Here is a 23,717-nt window from a genome sequence, read left to right as displayed (position 1 = left end):
CAGCGAGAAGAAAAAGATGAAGAAGCAGAAGAATGACACGAAGAAGGAAGGAAATATGTGCCTGAGGAACAAGGCTGGAAGGAGTATAACCCTCCGGTTGACAACACTTTGTGTTTGAAAGACCACTGTGGACAAACTAGACTTTCCACTGTTGTCCAGGGTCTAAAATGGTATGTGACCACCGAGCGCAAAAAGAACACAAAAAAGACAAAGATAAAGATGGGAAAGTGACATATGTCTGAGGACCGAGACTGGCATGACTGTAACAAACCAGACCATGCAGCTGCATCTTTGATAGACGACGACGGCAAAGAAATGGAAAGGGGAGAAAAAGCAGATGACAAAATGCAAGAAGAAACTAAAGGAAATGAAGAGATAGTAGGAGGAAGAGAGGGAGGAGAAGAACAGATGCAAGGAGAAGAACAGATGGAAGGAAGAGGAGGAGGAGGAGGAGAAGAAGAGATGCAAAGAGAAGAACAACTGGAAGGAGGAGGAGATAAAGAGATGGAAGGAGAAGACAAAGAAGAGATGGAAGGAGGAGAAGAAGAAGGAGAACAGATGGGAGGAGAAGAAGAAATCCCCAGAGTCTGAGAAACAACGCCGAGTTTCATATCAAAAAACAGAAAAATGAAATAGTCCTCGGTAGCATATCGTGAACTGGACAGCGAAGGAACTAGGGCTGTGGAGACGATGACAGAGACCGCCACCGCTACTATCCAGGAACCCACAGAGTACGCCCACGGCCGTGCCCTAAACATCCCATCTACGTTCTGACTGTTCATCACATCAGAATGCATTGTCTTGGAGACGACTAATCTACATGGCTCGCGAAAATATGGAAATGACTGGAAAGGGATAGACCACACTGATCTGCACGCCTACGTAGGGCTGTTTATCTTAGATCCCGGGGCGAAGCCACAGCCAGCCTTTGGGATGGTGAGAGCGAAAGGGCAATTTTTCAGGCCACAAAGCATCTTAAAATTCTTCATGCGTACTCTGCAGCACTGCGATTCGACAACCGTGAGTCAAGACCCGCCAGGCGAGCCGAGGACAAGCTGGCGGCCATAAGGGTGGTCTGGGACACGTGGGTAGAGCGGTTGCCGTACCTGTACAACCAGGGGCCCGAAGTAACGATGGATGAACAACTGGTTCATTTCAAAGGTAAAAAGAAAATAATAATAAAGAAGTAATAAAGAAAAACTCCACCAAAAACAAAATAAACCGGTTCAATTCTATTTTTGTTTTTTTTTTTCTTTGTTTTTTTTGTTTTCTGTATCTGCCAGGTCGTTCTCCCTTCAGACAATACATGCCCAGCAAACTGGCTAAACACGGAATCAAAATGTGGGTGGCCTGCGATACCAAGTCCAGCTAAGCTTGGAAGATGCAAGTCTACACCGGGAAGTCGACTAGCAACGGAGGAGAAGGAGGAGGAGGCCTGGAGAAAAACCAGGGGATGCAGGTTGTATTCGATGTTACGGAAGGACTGAGGGGCTGCAAGATCACGTGTGACAATTTCTTCACCTCTTACGAACTTGCTCAGCGGCTGCTTGAGAGAAAGTTCACCCTTGTCAGCACGGTCCAAAAAAACAAACTGGAGCTCCCACCCATGTTGCTGGCCTCAAAGGACAGGGACGTCTATTCCTCAAACTTGGCCTTCATGTCGACCACCGTTTTGGTTTCCTACGTTCCCAAGAAAAACAAAAACGTGCTACTCCTCAGCACGAGACACGACGAGGCTGAAATCAGCAATCGCCAGGACAGGAAGCCGGCCATGATCCTGGAGTACAACAGTAATAAACGGGGAGAAGATAACCAGGATAAGCTGATCGCCACGTATAGCTGCAGGAGGATGACTGTCCGTCGGCCCCTGGCCATCTTCCACAACATCATCGATGTGTCTGTCTACAATGTCTTCGTGATATGGCAAGAGGTCAACCCGACATGGATGTCTGATAAGCGCAGCAAGAGCAAGGTGTTCCTGGAGCAACTGGGGAGGGCCCTGGTGACTCCACACATTGAAAGAAGGCAGTGTCCTCCGCGCAAGGAAGCATCCGCAGTTATCGTTCGAACCATCCATAGGGCTGCTGCTACTACTAATACTACAACTACTACATCCCACAAATGTCCCCTGAGGAAAAACAACACCTATGCGACGACAGCCGAGGTCGAAACTGAAACCAAACTGAAGAGGAACAGACGTCAAATATGTCCATCATATTCATACTGACATATTGTGTTCACTCCGTCATTATGTCCACAAGATGGAGCCAGAGAGAGAGAGAGCGAGAGAGAAGCTCCTATCCGTAGACATATTATGCGTGTATTCCCTCATTACGTCCACAAGATGGAGCAAGAGAAACAGTTTCCATCTTAGTCTGTTGTCACATTGTTGGAGAACTAAAGATTCACAGCTTCTAACTAGACTAAAAATGTGCAGGGGTGGGGGCGCTGTACACAATATGGGATGAGGGCAGCGGGAGGGTTATCATCATTTATGTAATTTAAGATCAATAATTTGAACATGTCTTGAGGGGTAGAACGTTTTGCCAATTTGCCACATCATGACTCATTCTGATACTCACTGCTAACAGGAATGACCTCATCTTTCCTGGAGTCTGCAGATGGAATGATTTACCTACTGACCCTATTGTATTGGATCTTTATTTCTGATGATTTATGCCTATTTTCTGGTAAAAAACAAAGACAACACCCAAATCATATTTCAATGTTTATTCATAAAGTTATTATTAGTGAACAGAAGTGCGATAGCTTTAAGAATGTAACCCAAAACATATTTTAATGTAAGAGTTTCTAGGAGTAGAATGTGGACAAGATGAAGCTAAACCTGCAGAAATGGATGTAAACCCATGAGTTTGTGAGGAAGTACATGTGATGGCCACCAAAGAATATCAAGTAATATGAAGTCAGCTGTTTCCATGGGTCACAATAAGGAAGCGATTGACTTATCGGTGAAAATGTATTAACTGCGGGGAATTATTATGCCGTGGTTTTCAGTGAAACATGTTTGCCACTTTAAGGACGGAAAAAACAAATCTCATAGTCTAATGTCATTTGATCTGTAATTAACAGTAGGCCTAATCAAATTTTAAGATTGTATGTGGATAACTTCCTTCATATCCATTAATGTATTTTCACGATTTGCTTCTTCTACTTCCAGTGACTATGTTGGATCCCCACATCTATTGGCATTACGACTCTCCTTTCATCACTGATGCCAGGTCTCCACTATCCTTCAACTCCTTGACAATGTCCAAACCTCCGATCAACTCTCCCTTCACGTACAGCTGTGGGTAGGTGGGCCAGTTGGAATAAGTCTTCAAACCCTGACGCACCTCTTCATCCTGCAGGATGTCGAAAGTGTTGTAATCTACACCCGTGTCATTTAAAATCTCCAATATTTGGCGACTGAAGCCGCATCGTGCACCCTCTTTGTTCCCTTTCATGAACAGCATGACAGGGTGCTGGTTGATGATGGTCTTCAACCGGTGCTCCAGGGTCATCGCCTTTGGGCAGGTGTTCTCCAGCTCTCCAGACTCCGCCAGCTCCTTTACGATGTCAAGCCCCCCCACCAGCTCTCCATTTACATATAGTTGGGGGTAGGTGGGCCAGTTGGAGTAGGTCTTCAGCCCCTGTCGCACCTCCTCGTCAGATAGAATGTCAAAGCTGCTGAACTGAAATTTAGAGAAAAATAAATGTCTTGAGAAATTCTGTTTTGGGCACAAATTCTATAATGAGGACATTTGACAATATATGTGACGGCTATAAAGCACTCTTACAACAGGGACAGTAATGTATTGACTTACTTTAATTATTTCAAAAGCCTAAAATCAAGGCTGCTCTGTCACTCAAATGTCTGCAGTTTTCTGTAGTTCTGACAGGAAGGTATCATTATTTCCTTGGAGAGACCAGCTTGTCTGAGGTCTGACAGTCCACAACAGAACTCATTATCTTAACAGTTGTGTACAATGATAACACCAAAAAAAGATAGTCGAACTAACTCAGAAATATGGTAGTCACGTTTTGGAAGTTCTGATATGATAAGGTCCAAGCCAATAACAACTGTAAGTAATAGCCCTCCAAACCTGTTCAAGTACATGAAAAGCATTTAAGCTTTTATTATTGAAACCAGTTTCTGTAAATTGGCTTCAGAGTCTGTTTCCAACTGGCTCTATATGTAAAGTGTCGCAAGCCAACTTTTGTTATGATTTGACACTATATAAATAAAATTCGATTTGATTTATTGTAGGGGTGAAATGATTCCTCGAGTTATTCGAGTAGCTCGATTACAAAAAATGATCAAGGAATTGCTTATTTAATTGTAAAGCTCAAAGCACGGCATTTCGCATGGACTACTTAATGGGCACAATACACTTATGTTACTCACGCTAAGGAAGATGACGGAGGAGGTGGAAGTGTTCGGATAAAGCAGCGGGAAGATGGAAGAAGCGAGCATAGACGGGCGAGTGAATACAGCAATGATGACGAAAGACAAAAAAAAACAACAATAAAAACGACTGAAACAGTCTTAAGTGTGGAAGCATTTCAGACTGAACAGCAAGGTAAACACCGTGACATGTATCCATTATAACACGGCCCTTCCATACCACAACAGCACATCTGTGATGGAGCATCTTCTCATAACGCACCCAGAATGGAGCGGAGGACCCAAGATAAAATAAAATTAACGTAGCGCAAATCAATGAGATTAACGTTAATGTACCTTACTAACATAACATTAGCCCTGCAGAGGGCTAGGTTTCTGTTAATTGTGGCTACTGTCAAATGTGTGGCTAGTTTATTACGATTGTGACAAGCATAGATTTAGGCAGCGAGCCGTGCACCTGTGATTTGCTCGGATAATTTCCCAAAAGCATGGCTAAAATCCTGCATGGCTTGCTGAAAGGGTTCTCTTACCTTGTCATGGCCTGATTTTGACAAAATCCAACTACTTCTTGCAAAAATGAAGCAAATCATCAATTAACTGGACGTGCGTGTGTGTGTGGGGGGGGTTATAGGTTATGAGACAGACAGATAAGGTGGTGGTGGGGGGGGTTATAGGTTATGAGACAGACAGATAAGGTGGGGGGGGGTTAAAGGTTATGAGACAGACATATAAGGTGAGGTGGCCATTGCCTTGATTCTCCTGAATATAGCAGAATTGTATACAACTTCATGCATGGACTCGTTCCAAGTTCCCGTTTAAATGTTCTTGCCTCTTATATACCACAACTAATTCCTGTGATGTCTAAATTGTAAATTCTGAAACTTATAGCTGCCAAAGTTAAGTTGCACAACAAGGCAATGGTTATGCCTTTTTTTATTTATTAATGCCTTATTTTTTTGATACTTACAAGAAATACTAAGTTGAAAGTAATTAAATTCTATTAATTTTTATTTGTGTTTTATTTATTTTTATTCGTGTTTGCAGTTGCCTCCCTGGAAATGTTTCTAGTCAAGAAAATACATTTTGTTGCATATGCACAATATGAATGTAAGAAATATAACTGTTAATTATCAAAAAAAAAAAGGAAACTAATTGGTCCTTCATTATTAGGTGAAATACATTATTGCCATTTTATAAATTGTGTATTTATAATTGCTCTTTAACCAAGCAATAATAAGTTTTATCTGATCAATTGAAGGAATTTTCAGTAGAATACTTAAATACTAAAATATTTGACAGCTGCAGCCCTAATTTATTGCATAAACAAACATACTGAGCCCCTAGCTAAGACTGTTTTTGGGCTGTCATGGACCTTCTGCCATACTGAACTGCAGTTATGGCCAAAATGTGCTGAGGTCACAACATCCATGACCGCTGGCCAACAAGATAAATCCAAGCCAAGGTTTATTAGAAATTAGAAAACAAATCCCTCAAGGTATTTGATGAATTGCATTCATAAGAAAAGACTGAAATTAGGTCACAGCATCCTATTCTCAATTCATCCTTGATTCCATGTGAATCTTTGTGCCAAATTTTCTTGAATGTGAATTATTTCATGTTTTCCCCATCTCTTACGTCAGTAAACTCAATTTGGGTTGCACAACAACACATCGGGGAAGCCATCTTGAGATTTCGGAAGCACTTAATCAAAACTTTCAAAAATTTAATATGGCAGATAGTCGAGAAATTAATCGACAATCAGATGATTGGTTGCAATCCTAGATAAAAAAAAAGAATTATCGTGGCAGTTAAGGTTATTATTTAGTTAATTGCCAAAATAATTAAAGCATCAGTGTCCTCATAGAGAATGCTTTAAATAACAGTGTCACCAGATACTGGTTATAATCACCTGGATGCTGTGCTTCTTCAGCAGTTCCACTATCTGCCGGCTGAAGCCGCAGCGGGGCTCCTGTGCGGACCCCTTCATGAAGAGCATGCAGGGCGCCGCGTTGATTAGCTTCTTCAGTCGCTGGTTCAGGTCAGAGCCGCCGCTTTCCGCTGCTCCACCCGGGCTCCCGGCCACCGCCAAACGCTGCACCTTTTTCGTGAGCTCCGGAGCGTGAGCCCCATCCAGCCGGTCAACTTTCTCTGACCCTTTGAAGAAAATGAAAGTGGGGACAGAAGCTATCTCGTACTTCTCCGACACCTCCGGAACTGCCTCCGCCTCCAGCTTCACAAACGTGCTGCTGCCGTGCTCCTTGGCCAGCTCCGCCATCACCTCGTTCATTTGACCGCACTGAGGAGCCCACGCCGCCTGAAAATGCACCACAGTCAGGCATTTTCCAGCTTTAGCTAAGATTTCCTCAAACTGCTGCCGAGTAGTTGCCTCCACGAGATTCGCCATTTTTCCTGTGGTAGATCCGGTCTCTCTGACGTCACGTCCGGGAAGTCTGGTAGTTTCTGGTAGCTCGGAGTCGGAAGTGATTTGCATGTTATTTGATAAGAAACAGCTGCATACGCTGGATAAGAGGTGAGGGTAGCGTGACTTCTAAGGTAACCATTAAAAACGTACTATGTGTTTGTGATAAACAACCGAAATGTCCCCCTTCTCTGTAAAATGTCTTACCCCAAAATGTATTTTATTTAACATTAGCCTAGTGAGCTAACTAGCCTGTAGCACTTGTTAGCCAGCCGCTTTGAAGCTAACAGTAGCTTGTTAGCATTGTACGTTACAGCTGTTAGCATTATATGCCGGTGTTTTTGTTTTGATGCATTTGTTGTATTGACCGAATTTGGTAAAACATTTATCCTACTGTCTGGCCCTACAGTATGGGACTAACTTCACGAACATTAACTGGCCCAGTGAACTAGCTAACTAATGGCGAACTAACGATAACAAGTTAGCGATTAGTAGGGTGTGCATTCCTCGTGTTTATGTGTGGTGTGATGTGATTTTTGGTTCCTGTATCATTTTTACATTACATACTGCATTAGTTTTAACTGTATTATCATTAGGCGGAGGTTAGGTACAGAGAAAGGTGAAATACATTCAGCATTTAACCTTAAACATAGAATATTGTTGTTTTTATAATACGGACTGCTGCTTACAAGTGCGAATTACTGCAAGAAACAAGATTCATGTCATTATTAATCTGAACTGTTTTGTTTGTTAATTGTAGAGGTTGAGTTGTTTTTTTCAGCGCCAATATAGTAATACAAGTTTAGAGCAGGACAAAATCTGATAACTTATTTAATTAATTTTAGCCACTGAAAAACAATAATTGATGTAAATTAACTGTTTTTGATATTATTTATTAGATACTGGGAAAATGGTGAAGACACTTAAGGCCCCTTCAAGTTCATATTTTTGGTTTATGTGTCTATTGTCATTATTGTCTTTATTATCTATCTTATGGTAGCAAGTTCATCATCTTTTAAAGCATCTTGTTTGTCCAAATAATATCTTGTCATTTTTTGTAAATAAAATTGTCTTGTTTGATAGAATAAATACATCAACTTTTGGGATTTAGGGGTGCCTTTAAGTCAAAGTAATAAATGCTTAGATAGATAAAGCCAGATCACTTAGTATCTTACTCAGAGTAATTAAAGAAATGTAGAACTGAAAATGAAATTGACTTTAACAACAAGCCAGACAGTTTTATTATTTGATGTGTAATTTTCTCTCAAAGTTGATAATTCTGTTTGAAGATACTAGCCATCAGCCACTATCTGAGCCAAGCTGTGTCAGTGCTGAAAACATTTGGAAAAAGATAAGAGTGAAATGTGCTGTAAACATTGTAATCTACTTCAGTCGTCAGAAAATTTCATCACTTAAAGTTTTTTCACTATTCCTCTGAATGACAAAAAGAGCAGAAAATTGTGCAAATATTTTAATTTACTGATCAATAAATTGTTGTAGCTCTACTTTCCTTTATTTAAACTGGCATATTGATTCATTATGATTATTATTTTTGTAGCTGTGTATTATTTTAGCTCTGCTCACACATGCTTATTGGAACCGTTAAAGTGTGAAGCATGTTTTTGAGTAAAAACACTATGGTTAATGTTATATTGTTATTACACTAATGATATGTACTGGTTAATATTCCAGCAACACGACACAATGGAGGAACAAACTACAGACATAGAAGTTACCGTCAAAACTTTAGACTCCCAAAGCAGAACCTACACTGTTGGTGCTCAGGTAAAACCATCATTTCTTTTTACAACAACTGACAGAATTCTCTTTATGATGAATATTTGTGCCTCATGTGTCTGTTTTCCTTTTCTTTAGCTGACGGTGAAAGAGTTCAAGGAACATATTGCTCCCTCAGTGGGTATACCTGTTGACAAACAGAGGCTGATCTATCAGGGCAGAGTTCTGCAGGATGAGAGGACTCTGTCAGACTACAGTGAGTCATCAAGGGGGTTATCTGTGCAGCTGATATTCTTTTTTCCAAAATTACTTGTGTAGCAGTTTGTATTTTCAGTAAATAATCTTTTAATTCTCAGTATTTTTTAAAGTCACTGAACACAAGCTGATACATTGTTTCAAAGATTATCCCATTTGGGGAAGTCTGTGACTGGTGTGGATTATAATATCAAACTAAAATACACATTTTATGTGTTTGTGTCCTCAGTTTGCCTCCTTTCACTGGCCTTCCTTCCTCTCACACTCCCATTCAATACTTCTCATCTGTGATCTCAGATTTGTCTCAGATGTGCAGTCTCATTCGGTAGACCTTGTGAACAACTGGAAGTAGATACCAGATATTTTTGTCCAAAATGTTATCTTTAATATATCATATTCAGTGATGTATTTTTATTACAGTTTTGTCATTTTTAGCCTGTGGGAAGGGAGCAGACGTGTGTGCAGACTGGGCTCCATTGTTTTTCCTTTGGATCGGATTCCATTGTACTAATGTTTGAATTGACATACTTCAGTTGTAGCAATAAAATAATTTAAAATTAACTTGATATTCAAGGAGAGTGGGGGCTGCTGTTAGGAGGGAAGTGTGCCCTCCTAATATAATGGTAGGGGAAGAAATGTGTAGGGTGTCAGAAGTTTTACATTGCTTACAAAACTGGACACTGATCAGTTTAAACAACAAGGCAGGATAGCTAGATGCATCTGTAACAAATGCTTACTTAAAGAGGTATTTGTTTGATAAAGGGTTTTCCTACTGTTTTAAGATAACTGTAATTTTGCTCAATCTTGTAATTAATATAGTATATAATAGACGTAAATTATGTTGATTGTAAGATGCTTAAGGTAGTTGAAAACCAGGATGGTACCACCTTGATTTTTAGACCTTCACATTCTTCTTGAATGAGCACACATTTATGAAGCAACTGTTAATATAAACAGCTGAACATTGGTGACCGCCATCAGTGTGATCACATCTAATTTGTTGACTGCCAGTGTTGGTCAACATGACCAACACTGATGTTTGACAGATGTGTGTGTTTAGCTGTACAGTCAGCAGTTCTACACTTGCAACTTTGTTCTGCTGTTGTTCCAGATGTTGGTGGTAAAGTAATTCACCTTGTGGAGCGGGCCCCCCCTCCACCCTCGCAGCCTGGTTCAGGGTCAGGTGGCACTTCAGCTGACAGTGGGGCCTCCTCCTCCTCCTCCCAGGGAACATCTCAAGTGCCTCCACATGATCGCAACGCCAACAGCTATGTCATGCTCGGCACCTTTAACCTCCCTGTCAACATCATGGATCCTCAGCAGATACAGGTTGGTCTGTTTTTATGATGTGATGTTTAACCATTCGCTGTGTTATTGCACTATAATAATTAAACATTCATATGTGTAGGGTTTTGTGATTAATTTGAAAAAAGTGACAGTTGCTTCTCTTTGGATTTGACTTTTATGCAGCCAAGAGTGTAAAACCCACATATTTAACTTAATGTGTAAATGACTGACCATCTGGATACTTGTATTGTATGATAACTTCTACTAGTTTTCTTTTTAGATGTCTGTTCAGCAGATGGTATCTGGCATGGGAGAAAATACTAGGAATGCTAGAGTCACAACCAGCACTGGGGTAGGATGGCATTCTCTATGTCTGCCTTTACGTTATCAGTTTCAAATTGTGTTCTTAATCACATTTGCACAGAGAAAGAAATAGTCCAAAGAGAGTCAAGCCATCAGTCAGTCACCATGGGCTGTAATCTTTCACTAATGATCACAGGTAGACGAGTAATCCCTCATGTAACCACCACATTCAGAAGAGATTGGCCTGTTTATAAGGAATTTAAATCAGGTTGAGAGGGGTGATATAAATCTTTGACAATCCATTAGCAGAAAGCATTAACATTTAATAATATCCACTTAAATGCTTAATCCAACATTTCTCTCTTGTTTGGAGTAAATTTATTGTTATGGCATGTTAGCCCCTTCTGGAGTAGGCCACCAGCATACTAAGAGAGTGCTCAGATTGTTTTTCTGATCCCTGCCTCTGTAATTTTGGGCTATCACAAAGTTCTGTCTTGAAGATCAAATACCTTATAAGAAAAAACCCCTAAAAGCTCCATCCAATCTCTAAAATATGTTTAATAACAAAGCAAATTGTGTAGAATGTTTACACATTTAAGTGAGTAGAATTATGTAGCATGTTAAAATGTCAATTTCAATTAAATGCACATTTCATGAGCTGACATTATTTTGTGTCCGTGTAACCTTTTTGAGTCTAATCATATTGATTTCACTCATGAGCTCATGTTTCAAATCATGCTCACAGTTCAAATCTTTCCTTTGCTGCATTTCAGAGCAATGGATCTGTGAATGTACACATTGATATGGACCAGCCAGTACAGAGCGAGCCAAGGTTGAGGCTGGTGCTGGCTGAGAACCTGCTGAGGGACATTAATGATGTTATTCACAGAATGGAGGTGAGAGATCATCCTTCCCATCACTTCTGCAGCAAAGCCTCAGAGAAGTCATGTCACATCTGGTTTTGTGTTTCATTTTTGTGTTTCATTTTCAGGGTCGATCAGGCGATGCATCTTCCCAACAAGAGTCCACATCTGCTGCTGCTCCACCTCCCCCCTCATCCTCATCAACCACCTCTACTCCCTCACCTTCTGGCCAACCTATGGACACCTCCCCTCCTCCATCTACTCCCCCTCCTCCACCCACATCTTCAGCACAATCTGAGGGACCAACACCCCAACCTGGACCCAAGTAAGACATCCTTCCCACAGATATGTTTTTTTCTCGTATCTCAGCAATCACAAAAGCAATAATGACTTTTTTATCTAAAACTTGTATGTACAATTTGTGTAAAAATCCATTAAGTATATAATATCTGCCTCCAAGGCTATATTTAAGATACCATTTATTTTTAGCTTTGATTCTTTCTCCTCTCTGTTACTGTTGCAGTCATCCAAGCCCAGCTGAGCTTGCAGAGATGTTGTCTGAGCTACGGAGGGTTGAGGAAAGACTGCAGCCTTTCATCCAGAGAGCTCATAGCATTCTGGAGACAGCCACCACCGCAGAATACAACAATAACACAGTAAGATTTAATCTGACAAACAATGATTAACCACTTACCTACTGTTTTTAAATTACCTTTTCATCAGGGTGTTTGTCAGATCACCAGAATACATCCTAAAAACAAGAATATAAGAAATTGTATTGTAAGGAATGGTTGAATGGCTGTGTCTAATTCAAGAATCAGGAAAAAAATGCATTTGTGATCCAAATACGGGGGTGGTCATTAACCCTTGTATTAATGATGTCCACTTGTGATCAGTTAGACCAGACACATTTTAAAACTATGTGGAAATGGCCCAAGACCATAATCATCTGCTGAGAAAAAGGCCAGTTAATTTGGAGAAAACTACCTGGGTGTTAGAAGTATTTTTCTCAACCTTATTTTGTTTTCTGTTAAAAGGAAAGAGAGGAGGACCAGCGCACTCTGGTTCTGACGTGGGAGTGTCTTCGTCTCCTTGGTAACGCCCTTGTAGCCCTCAGTGATCTGCGATTAAACCTCATGAGTCCTGTCCCACGACACCTGCATGTGGTTCGGTCCTTTTCCCACTATACGACCCCAGTCACCCTGCCTGGAGCTCTGCACCCCCACATCCCAGTGCAAGTAAGACCGAAAGCAGAACTGATTTCACACTCAAATGTGAAGTTGTTTTTCTGACCAGGCTGACGATGTTCTCATCTTCACCCACAGATGAACCTGGGTGCCACAGTGACTGTGGCGGCTAACAGCACTGATGGACAAGCTCCACCTACCCAGGCGGCCAGCCAGTCGGAGCAGGCAGGTCAGGGACAGACCTCCCCCTCACAGACTTCCCCGTCCAATCAGCAGGCTGGACAGGGACAGGCTGGCCCCCGGGTCATCAGGATCAGCCACCAGGCAGTCCCGGTGGTCATGATGCAGATGAACACGGACGGTGTGTTGTCCCTTACCCGCCACTGATTGAATGCTCCACTACAGTAAAGCTGCTGTGTTGTTATTGTTGTTGTTGGGCAGCAGTGCATCGTGGGGTTTGATCGTTGTCACCTCCAGCGTTGCGTTCTGCTGCTACAAGCATTTCTTGAAGGATCTGAAGACAAGAACTTTGCCTATGTTCAAAACATTTCAGATTTTATTCTGCATTTGCTGAATGATGTGTGTTACTGCAAATGCACAACTGTAGCGAGTATTTCATTGATACATGTATTGGACAGTATCAAGAAGTTTATGTTGGTGTTTTGTTTGTCTGCAGGTCCTGGTGTGAGCCCTGCAGCAGGTGGACAGCAAATTCCTGGACAACCAGGTAATAAATAGCTCATTGATTACATATTAGGGCTGTAATACAGTATAAAATAATTCATTCTAATATATATGTATCTCTACTAGTAAATTATTTAGCAATGGTTGATCCTAGAGATGTCATGTTCAAGTTTTTAGGCTGTAGAAATTCTACCCTTTCACAAGAGATTTTCGACATTACTTTGTTAGCTGTACTTATTCGTTACTATCAGCTGCAGAAGATGGTGGTGTTGTGGTATCAATCCTAATCTAGTGATCTCTGTCACCCGCTTAGGTGCTCTCCCACAAGACTTCATGCGAAATCTCATGCAGCAGATCAGCCAATATGCTGCTGCTGTAGCTACTAGTGCTGCCACAGCCGCTGCCACTGGTCAGCCAGTCCCTCCCCAGCCCACCCCTCCTGGTTACAGCTCCACAGCCACCTCCTCAACCACCACCACAGGTCCAAACACACCAACCACCACCCCTACTGCTCCCCCACCACCTCCGCACACCGGCCCTCAGCCACAGGCCCGGGTTGTGTTCACCCGTCCCCCCTTTGCACCCAACATGGCCCCTCCACCCTTTGGTGCACGAGGAACCACCATCAATGTGAGGGCTGCTATGCCGGGTCAGCAGCCAGGGCAGGTGAGGACAGTGTCTGTGTCTGAATGTTTTTCGCCTGATGACTGTTGTAGTCTTAAAGAAGAAGTTTGTGGTGGGTGATGTCAGTATTTAAGTTGCTTACAAAAGTATTTCCCTATAGGCTTTCAATCCAGCGGCCCTCAACCAGATGATCAGTGGACTGGTTGGACAGCTGCTGCTGCCAGGACAAATGGGTAAGGGGCTTTTCTTACATAAGCTAAGAATGTACATCAAAACGGGCAGCAGTGTGGCTCTGCTGATGCACACTGATTTAACCACAACAGAAAATGTTCACTTTTTATCAGTATAAGTTATTTTAAAGTAATATAGAGTGTAGACATAACCATCAGAAGAAAAGACAAAGCTGTGGTGGTTTTTGAGATCTACTGTCAGTCCATATGAAAAAGTAGTTGCAGTTAAACAAAATATTCTTTACTATTATTTTTTATCTTCTCTGAAATTGCATCAGGTTACAGCACCAGCATATAGGAGTTTTTATGTTTAAATAAAATGAAGTGAACTGCCATGTATCCCACTTTATCTAACATTGCATCACTGGCATAGCAGTTGCAAAAACAGTGATTACTCATGGCTCAGTTTAGCAGCATTACACCACTACCACAGAAGAGTGTGACATTTTTTCACATGGTACATCACCTTGAATCATTTTCTTTATTTGTTCTTCAGTCATAGTGAAGAACTTGGGAGTCCATTTTGTAGAAATCTGAGACTGATTAAGCTGAAAAGTGCTTGGTGTATATCTGGTGGAAAAACATTTTTATGGTAACATAAACTTAATTAAAGGAATAATGGGCATATTCATTTTCATTAACCATGTGAACAGATTAATAGCATATTTTTTGCATGTTAACAGTCATTTTTGGTACTAAAGTTATCATAATTTTCCACAGCTGGTCAACCTGCCACATCTTCCTCCTCCACTTCCTCCTCTTCCTCTTCCTCCTCCTCTTCATTTTCCTCTACGTCTTCATCTTCTTCTTCCTCCTCCTTTTCTTTCTCCACCTCGGGTCCATCACCAACATCAAATACTACTCCTCCACCGAGCCAGCCCGAGGCCAACCCTGGTGAGCCTCAGTCTCAGGAGATGCCCCCAGACCTCGGCCAGCTCCTGGGCTCCCTCCTAGGGGTCGCAGGTGGAGCCGGGGCGGGCCCTATGGGGGCCCCTTCCATCACAGTCACTACATCTGGAGTCCCAGCCTTCATCCAGGGAGTGACAGACTTCATGCAGCAGGTAGGTGTATTTGCATATAATTTGGGCACGTTTGTAAAAGTTGCACACAGATCATAATGACTGAGGAGAAAAGGCAGTTCATTTATATTTTGTTAGAAACACACAAGACTAGAAATCAGTGGCTGGTGGCCAAACAGCTGGCTACTTAATTTAGAAACAAGTAGAAAAATACTGTGCATCAAAATATGTGTGTATATAAATAGACATTGCTCAATATGAGCCTTCAGATGTTATCTAATACAATATGCATATACTTTTTAAGGAAATGCAAATAACAGTTGTATTCTTAAATAATTTTACAGTATTGTCAATTATTCATCTGTTTCAAAAATAGACTTAAAAACAGAAAAAACAAGAAAAGAAGCAATAGCTACAGTCTGTCTAGTTTTTAGCCATTGACCAATTATGCACCATTAAAAAAAGATATAATTTCAAACCAATTTAAAAACAATATATGGGGTAAAAAAAAGACATGGGATTAAAGACCTTAAAATGTTTATTTTGTACTTTTAGGTTTATTTAATAACCTGATTACAGCATGTTTTGATACAATTTACAGGGAAGGTGTCAATAAATGCATGAAAAAAATAAAATTTTGTCAGGCAGGAATAGTAGTGCATTCAAATTTAGTTCTTTACAGACTATGCAGCACACTAAAATGCACTAAAAATTTTCTTTATTACAGTAATTCACAAAATTTTTCACAGTCATTTAGGCAAACAGTTCATTCTTGAGAATTTTAAACCATCATATTTTTGCACATTTATGGTCTCTTAGCAAATAATCTCTTTCCCTACACATCATGCTTTGTTTTCTTAATTTCCAAAATGCAAACGGTCAGGCTGTAGTGATGGAGCAGTGTACACAATTTAGCTACTGTATTTGTAAGAACAAAGGGAGTTATTGAACCTTTTTCAGTGTCCTTATGCATTTTAAAGGTCCATTGCAAGAGACCCATTTCCTGGACCTATGAGGCTTTTTGCCTCTAACAAAAATCACTGGCATGGTGAGTAATTAAAGTGTAAACCTAAACTTTCCGTATCACTGTCATTTTAGGCCTCCCAGCCCATCTTCACTCCTCCACCTCCTCCCTCCAGCACAACTCCTGGTGCTCCTGCAGGTTCTGCCCCTACACAGAATGCCCCAGGAGCGGCCGAAGCCCTAAACCCCGAACTGTTCACAGGCATCGTCCGTGGCGTCCTCAGCACCATGATGGGCTCATTGGGTCAGGCCCAGAGCGACACAGAGAGCATTGCTCAGTTCATGCAGAGACTGTCCCAAGCAACCAACATCTTCATCAGTCCTGAGGATCCAACTGGTAACAGCAAAATTCATTTGAATTAAAAACAATCCCAAACCAGCATGTATTCCAATCAGAAAATGTTCATAGTTCTGAATTTTTTGAATGTTTTTCTTGTGCTTCCCAGGGTTTTTTGGAGAGCTACTGATGTTGGTTTGCCAGACGTTCACCATGTCAGACCTGGTGATGCTGCTTCACGGGCAGCACCAGCCTTTAGGTCGCATCCAGCCACAACTAGCCCAGTTCTTCAGGCAGAACTACCTCAACGGCAGAGAGCCCACAGACCAGAACATCGCTGTAAGTACAAATCACCCATTTTTCCTGTTATTTTTAGTAACTTTATAGGGACGCCATCCATAAACACATTTGTAATTTTACATGTAGGTATTCTCAGTAGTGGAACAGTAAACATTCATGAGTTACTCAGAAGGAATGTCCAATTTGAATTAGCACTTGTAATATTCTTTAGAAGATAGAAATAAAAAGTTAAAGAGAAACAGGCAATTATTGAATTCTAATTTAAATCCCACAGTTAATCGAACTAGTTTTTTTTTTTTTTTTTTTTTTTTTATGAATCCCCTGTTGGTAGTTGGATTGTATTTTTGTTTTTTAATGCATAATTTCCTTTCATTTCCCCTTGTCCTCTTTTTCTGTTTTTCAGGCTGCTGCTGAAAATCTTGTCAATGAACTTGAGGAGTACATCACTGAGAGCTTTGTAAGTGCTGAATATGTGGACCTTTTCCACCATCACATAAGTACAAGCCAGAATAATTAAATGGTACAGACTGCTAACAATTTAAGGATTTTTAAACAATCTTCAATCTAGTTTGACCTTGTACAATCAAAAATATAGACAGTCTTCTTGAAATACAGTTACTGTTTACAATAATGTTGATGTTGTGAATATCTAAAATGTAATTACATATGCAAGTGCGGTTCAGTTAAAATCACATGACAGATTTATTTTGGCAGAACATTATAAATGTTCTAAACTACTCTACTGTAGACCAAATACAAATAAACAACCACAGTATATTTACAGACTGGATCAAATTATGGTATTTGTGTATTTTTTTAGTAACTTTAGCTACAGTTTTTCACTTGATTCTTACAGAGAGAGTCTTCAGTCACAGTGTTGGAGGGTGTCGACATCACACAGACCAACATGTCGTTCTTCAGACAGCAGCTGATGCACATCGCCACACATATTCTCCGTTGCACAGGTAAAGTTATGGGTTATTCACAAATATGCTGCTTTAAAAAGAATTGGAGTAAGATAACTTTCAGCGGTCCTTCTGCAGTTCTGGTCATTTACTGATTTGAATTAAAGCTACTGCTATTGTGTTATTTTTGCAAAGGATTTAATATCCCTTTTTGTCTCCAGATGACACATTTGGGCCTCGGCTGCTGCAGATGTGTAACCAGGCTTTGTTTGAATGTCTGGCCCTTAACCTTTACTGCCTGAGAGGAGACCAGAGAGCCCTGACTGCCGTCATCAACCACAGAATAGTGAGTGCATCATCTGTAATTCACTTGTTTCATCCTGCTTTGATTTTCTACTTGTGTGTTTATGTAAATAATAAAACTGTAGCTCTCAAATTAAACTACCGAGTTGCAGGTAAAATTTTAGATATAATTGGTAGAATACGGACTTTAGTCTTCAGTGATACTCTTAATATTTTGCTCTGTTACAGGTAAGTCATTTAGTCAAGTTTAGAAAGAAAGAGAGATGTCAGAGGTGCTATCACATCAAATTTGGACAGACTAAATAAAAAAAAAACAGGTTGACTAAGATTACTGAACTTATCAAAAAACTAAGCTAGGTATGAAAAAACAATGTTAGTCAAAACATAGGTATCACAAAAAATGACAACAAAAACTACTGTTTAGAAGACTTACATTAATTAAAGAGAAACATGTATTTCATATGCAAGTCCGGTATTTTTGATGTAAATGAAATGTTTTTACATATTTTTTTTAGCTGTGCCACTTTTACACCAGCAGATGGCATCATAGTGGTGAAAGGCTTGGGGAATTATTTGAATATTACACTATACTTTTCTGCCTTACTGATTTTTTTTTTTTCCATTGATAAATACCTTTCGTTAAAAAAACACACAAGTCATGACGCAATTAATAACACAAACTAGCTGCAGTTAAATTCCACCTAAATGGAAATTGCAAATTAAAAGTCAATGACAAATAAAATTAAATATAACATAAAAATAGACTGAATGACACCAGGAGGAATTAAAACAGCTGTTGTACCTAGAATATTAAAACTTACCCTGTTTTCGGTCGTTTCAGCGGAGGATGTCGAGCGACATCAGTCCCAGTCTGGTCAACTGGATGACCAGCATGATGACAATGAGGCTGCAGGTCATTCTTGAGCACATCCCAGTGACACTGGACCAAGTCCAGAATTACATCGTCCACACACAGGTAAATATTGCATTTTACGTTTACATTTTACCCACAATATAGACACACAAAAAAATCAAACAAAAATCAAATGTAAACTGCAGTCAGATTCAGAGAGATCCTACTTTAGTCCCTTACTAGGTAGTTTTTTCACTTTGTACTTTATATGCAACATGTTTGCAGAGAAAGCAGCCTCTGTTATCTGATGGCTCGTGCATATCCTGTTACTTTGGACAGGACATCTGAAATGGCTAATAAATATTAAATGACATTCTTCCACAGAGAGATCAGTCTTCTGCAGCTGGTGCACAGGAGCCTGAACAGGCCCCCAGTGCCACGGTAAGCATGGTGTGTTTTTAACATACCTGTCATACATTCAGTTGGTTTCAGCTCTGAGGCTCTTCTTTATGGTTTTAGTTGTTTCATGTTGCTCTTCTTCTGCTCTTCTAAAGGTTGACGACAGCCTCTCACCAGCTGCAGGCACTACGGCCGAGGAGGCCATGTCTGTGTCACAGGACACGAGGCCGTCGTCACGGGAACCAAGGGTGTTGCCTGGGGACCTGGGAGCTTCAGGAGGAGCTGCACCATTAGGTGGCGACAAGGCGGCAGCAGGGGCCGAAGGAGGGAGAGACGACTCAGCTGGAGAGAACGAGGCCTGGGCTGCTGCTGTTCCTCCTGTAAGAACCAACACTGTCTGCTCATCCCGCTTCACATACATGTTTATTCTAGAAACTACCCACAACATCTCCTCCGAATAAAAACAAATATTGTCATTAAGAGCATTTATGTGTCAGATAATGACAACTAATCAGAATATCACAGAATGCAGTGTTTCAGACACAATATTAATGTATGAACTTCAGAAATCAATACTCAGTAACACTGACTTTCAGTTACAGCTTCTTTAGCCAACTTTATTTTAGTTATGGGTCAGACAGATCTCGTTCAAATAGTTCTTACATGTGTATAAAGGTGAAAATCTCTAATCTGAACACCTCTGATACGCTTCTTTCAGGTCTTTGACTAATGTTTTTTTTCCTAGTAGACTAAGTTAGTGTAGTTGTCAGTTCATTCTTTTCTATAGAGCAAATTCATCCTTCAGGCTCAGTTGTTGTGGCTTATACTCTATTTTCTCTATGGAACCAAATCACCTGACAACCAGTCTAACTAAAAAAAAAGCCTGATAAACCATATGGACCAGGCCCTTGGGGCTAAAATGAAGCAGCTCAGTTCTGTTTGGTGGCTTGCGGCCATCCATCTTCCTTTCAGTCTCATTCTAGATGTTTTCAACAGGATTCAAGTCTAAATGTAATTCTGTCAGTGCAGTTTTTTGCCTCACGTTTACATGTTTGAGCGTTTCTGTTCTTCTAAAGAATCTTTGCTAAAATAACAAATGCATGCCTTCCACACAAGGATATATATCTGTTTATTCATCAGTTTTGCTGGAGTACAGCTACACCATCTTTGATCTAGGTTTGTTTCCTGGATCAGCTCATGTTTTTAATCTGATTTGGCACATTTTTACCTTTTCACTAGATGTTGTTAAGAAAGACATGTTAGTGACAGAAACAGTATTAAAAAGAAAGTGGCTAAAATCAGTGAAGGCTATGATCCTGGGTATTTTAGTCAAAATGGTGGTGATTCATAACCGTTATCTTCCCTGTTCATTTAATGTGTGTGTTTTGTAGGAGTGGGTGCCCATCATCAGATGTGATATGATGACCCAAAGGAAGATGAAGGCTCAGCCTCCACTGTCCGATGCTTATTTGCACGGGATGCCCGCCAAACGCAGAAAGGTAAAGGAATGAGTCACACTTCACTTTACAGAAGTGCCTATGAGTGTCCCCGGCTCTTACCTTATCTATGGGGTGTGTTTGCAGACCGGACAGGGCAGCGGGAGCCTCCTCTCTCTCTCAGATGCAGTGAGTCAGGCGGCCAGGACAGCAGGAGTGAGGCCCATCACCTCCCCAGAACAACTGCACGACGAGCTGGAGACCACAGAGCTGAGGGAGGCTTACGCAGAACAGGTCAGTCACAACATATCAACTGGAGACAAGAGTCACTAAGGCCGGATGCTGAAAACGTCTAGAAACAGACAAGAGGTGTATAACATATGGATTCGCATTTATTTATCTTAAAATATTACTCACATGCCCATATACAGTCCTGTGCAAAGGTCCTAGTCCAACATGAGGTTTGTTGGTTTAGTAAAGTTCTAGTGACCACACATACGTTTGTAAGTCTCTATTTAAACACAATCTAGATATATTTGTAGTATGTACAGCAGTAAAAAAAAGTTTCAGAGGAAAAGACCAGCTTCTATAAAGTGGTAGTATTTAATGTGACCTCCCTTGGCCCTTAACATGTCTTTAGCCCTTTTGTTCAGACAATATGTCATATGTTTCTAATTGTGCTGCTTCTTGCCATGGGGTTAGGGGTCACACTAAATAGTCACTTTTACCTTTAGTACCCATTTGGTTACATTTTTTGTGTCTTTCAATGTTGTGCATATATTCCCTGTATCTGAAGAAAAGAGAATAAGAAATAAATATATGCCCATTTCAACCCCTGGCCTAACACTTTAGCACTGTACTGTAAATATCCCCTTCATGCCAGAATGACTTGATGGAACATCCATCCATCCATTATCTTCCGCTTTGTCCAAGTCTAATGGTGTTCATTTTGTCTTCTGTTTATGTAAATATACTATTTTCTTTTGTTCAGACAAGGTATAGTTTTTAGATGTTACCTGCTTGACAGTTTCGACTGTGACTCCAGTCTTCCTCAGAAGCGTCATCTGACGTGCTGCTGACGTGTCATTTATAAAAGCCGACCAGCTGATAAATGACACGTCAGCAGCACGTCGGATGACGCTTCTGAGGAAGACTGGAGTCACAGTCGAAACTGTCAAGCAGGTAACATCTAAAAACTATACCTTGTCTGAACAAAAGAAAATAGTATAGTTAAATGTGTCATTTAGGACAATTTGTGGAATTTAACAGTTTTCTAAGATTTTTTTCATGTGTACAAACATATCTATGATTTACTTTATACACAAAAGGGAAAAACACTCAATCTTTTCCTCTTTATAATTACTTATAAAGAGCCTTCTCCCCAAAGAAAGTCCATATTAATTTGAGTGTACACGATATTTAGAACATTTTTACTACCTTTTTATTGCCATTTGACAGCCATTCTCAAGTACTATTTTGAGATTTAAAATACTTTTGTATTTCAACCTCCAACAGAAGAGTAGCATGTTGAATACAGTTTGGTTAAGAACACATCTTGTAGAAATGTTTTTTTTTTTTTTTTTGACATGTGTATCAGTGTCAGACTCTCTAATCTGAACACCTCTAATGCAGCTCTTTCAGGTCCTAGACTAAATGTCTTTTTTTTTTTTTTTTCCATCTCAGGTGAAAGCAGACATAAAGAAACGAGTGAGAGAAGACCCGGACTTCAACTCTCAGCAGTTTCCAAACTCACACAGAGCCTTTTCATCAGACTCATAATCTGAACGAGCTGATACTAAACCTGCAAAGCACCTGCTTGTCTCCATGTCCGCCTACTTTTACTTTTTTGGGATTTTCATTTGTAACCAATCAGTCGAGCTTTACCTCTGAAATTGTTCGTTAGCACCTTTGTCTCCCTCTGGATAATGTGGCCACTTTTCCTAGTGCCTATTTATTGCTTTTCTTTTAGTTTGGTCCAGCTTTGCGGACAGAAGGCCACATTTTAAGGTCATTCATCAGTCTGAGGTTTGACTCACTCTGGTCACTTTAAGCCTGTCTATACGTCCATTTACAGTCTGTCTGTTTCGCCTTCTTATCCTTATGTTGCTTTGTTAATATTGCGCCTGATTTGTCATTATTTAGTGGAGTTTTGCCTTTCCCACAACGCTCGAGTGTAGGAGTAAAATTTCATGTAATGAAAACGCTGTTTGGTACATGAATGTACAGTAAGCTTAATAAAAATCTTGATACACTAGAACAGAGTGTGTTTTATTAATTTTGTGGATTTTAACAGTGTCATAAAATATATTAAACAAGTCCTAATTTCACAACCTCTTCAGTTAAAAATCTGCTCTACTGTAAACATGAATCCAAAATTAATGGAGTTACATTCCATATTTTTTGATTGTGTTGTCAGAATATTTTGACTTTTTATTTTCTTATTCTTAATAGAGCAACTTGCTAATTAATTTAGAAGATAACTGGAGATTAATAAATAATACTCTATTATGTCAAATGTGACTGAATAAGTATCTGCTCAATTCCAACAATGCACCATAATGGAGAACTTGTTCTATTTTTATTTATTTTTTTAATCTTTATTTTACTTTACATTTTATGTTTGTGTCCATGGCTATTTAAATTAAATGTCAATATTTTTTGTTTAGATGATTGCTTCCTGTGGTAGTTTTCAAGTCTTTTTCAGGTTGATAAGCAACTTCCAGTGGTATTTTTTAATGAAATACAGCAAAAAACAAAATATATTAAGCAAAAAATACACATCTATAAGAAGGAAATATGTCATCTTATGCTTTTTTGGGTTTTTTCTGTATATTTTGAACATTTTAATAAATTGTACTGTAAGACATGTATATGTTTGAGTTGATATCAGCTAAAGACAGACAAGTATTTTTCTAGATTTGAAAACAAAGACAGGATACTGTGAAATACTGGTAAAACAAGCCTGGTGTGGATCCTGGGGTTTACAAACTTCAGAGACTTTTACTGTATATTTTACAATGTCCTGTAGAGGGCGCCATCAACCACTTCAACTACACAGTTTTATACGTTTAGACATAAAACATATACCAGTTATCTAAAACATCTCATTAACATTTGTGAAAATCAATAAAAACGCACAAAATTTAGTGAAATCATTATATCTTTTGTAAATAAACCCTTACAAACAGTTTTATTACTTCAGGAAGAA

General features: G+C 40.0%; 2 protein-coding genes and 1 pseudogene across 6 annotated transcripts; 2 read left to right on the top strand and 1 right to left on the bottom strand.

Moving 5' to 3' along the window:
• The first annotated feature begins 690 nt into the window (after nt 1–690).
• LOC115435333 (piggyBac transposable element-derived protein 4-like) lies at nt 691–2,227 on the top strand (annotated as a pseudogene).
• Nucleotides 2,228–2,715: 488 nt separating this feature from the next.
• Nucleotides 2,716–6,833, bottom strand: glrx3 (glutaredoxin 3). The gene is made up of 2 exons (XM_030157506.1): nt 6,315–6,833; nt 2,716–3,692 (listed from the first exon to the last, which is right to left on the bottom strand). Exons 1-2 carry the CDS (start codon nt 6,807–6,809, stop codon nt 3,210–3,212), a joined length of 978 nt encoding a protein of 325 aa, XP_030013366.1. The 5' UTR covers nt 6,810–6,833; the 3' UTR covers nt 2,716–3,209.
• A 3-nt stretch (nt 6,834–6,836) lies between these two features.
• On the top strand, nt 6,837–22,766 carry bag6 (BCL2 associated athanogene 6). 5 transcript variants are annotated; one of them, XM_030157501.1, is made up of 25 exons: nt 6,837–6,958; nt 8,517–8,609; nt 8,700–8,817; nt 9,928–10,145; nt 10,384–10,455; nt 11,180–11,302; nt 11,398–11,594; nt 11,793–11,925; nt 12,307–12,507; nt 12,595–12,817; nt 13,133–13,183; nt 13,454–13,806; nt 13,925–13,997; nt 14,715–15,055; nt 16,112–16,373; nt 16,483–16,652; nt 17,017–17,070; nt 17,470–17,578; nt 17,740–17,864; nt 18,663–18,797; nt 19,059–19,115; nt 19,229–19,453; nt 20,465–20,572; nt 20,657–20,803; nt 22,193–22,288. In XM_030157501.1, exons 2-25 carry the CDS (start codon nt 8,529–8,531, stop codon nt 22,286–22,288), a joined length of 3,672 nt encoding a protein of 1,223 aa, XP_030013361.1. In that variant the 5' UTR covers nt 6,837–6,958; nt 8,517–8,528. The 5 variants fall into 5 exon arrangements, with proteins under 5 accessions (XP_030013361.1, XP_030013365.1, XP_030013364.1 ...); XM_030157505.1 differs by having other exon boundaries at nt 6,838–6,958; nt 12,595–12,685; nt 22,193–22,766; XM_030157503.1 differs by having other exon boundaries at nt 6,894–6,935.
• The last annotated feature ends 951 nt before the right edge of the window (nt 22,767–23,717 follow it).

This window comes from Sphaeramia orbicularis, chromosome 16 (genome assembly GCF_902148855.1).
Source record: "Sphaeramia orbicularis chromosome 16, fSphaOr1.1, whole genome shotgun sequence".
Lineage (NCBI taxonomy): Eukaryota > Metazoa > Chordata > Actinopteri > Kurtiformes > Apogonidae > Sphaeramia > Sphaeramia orbicularis.
This window is presented reverse-complemented; position numbering and strand designations above follow the sequence as displayed.

Excerpts from the sequence above, each read along its gene's own strand:
- glrx3 (XM_030157506.1), bottom strand. The coding sequence starts at position 6,809 with ATGGCGAATCTCGTGGAGGCAACTACTCGGCAGCAGTTTGAGGAAATC. Across the intron at positions 3,693-6,314 it reads TGAAGAAGCACAGCATCCAG|TTCAGCAGCTTTGACATTCT; the intron begins GTGATTATAACC and ends TCTAAATTTCAG.
- bag6 (XM_030157502.1), top strand. The coding sequence starts at position 8,529 with ATGGAGGAACAAACTACAGACATAGAAGTTACCGTCAAAACTTTAGAC. Across the intron at positions 10,456-11,179 it reads GAGTCACAACCAGCACTGGG|AGCAATGGATCTGTGAATGT; the intron begins GTAGGATGGCAT and ends GCTGCATTTCAG. Across the intron at positions 19,454-20,464 it reads GGGCTGCTGCTGTTCCTCCT|GAGTGGGTGCCCATCATCAG; the intron begins GTAAGAACCAAC and ends TGTGTTTTGTAG.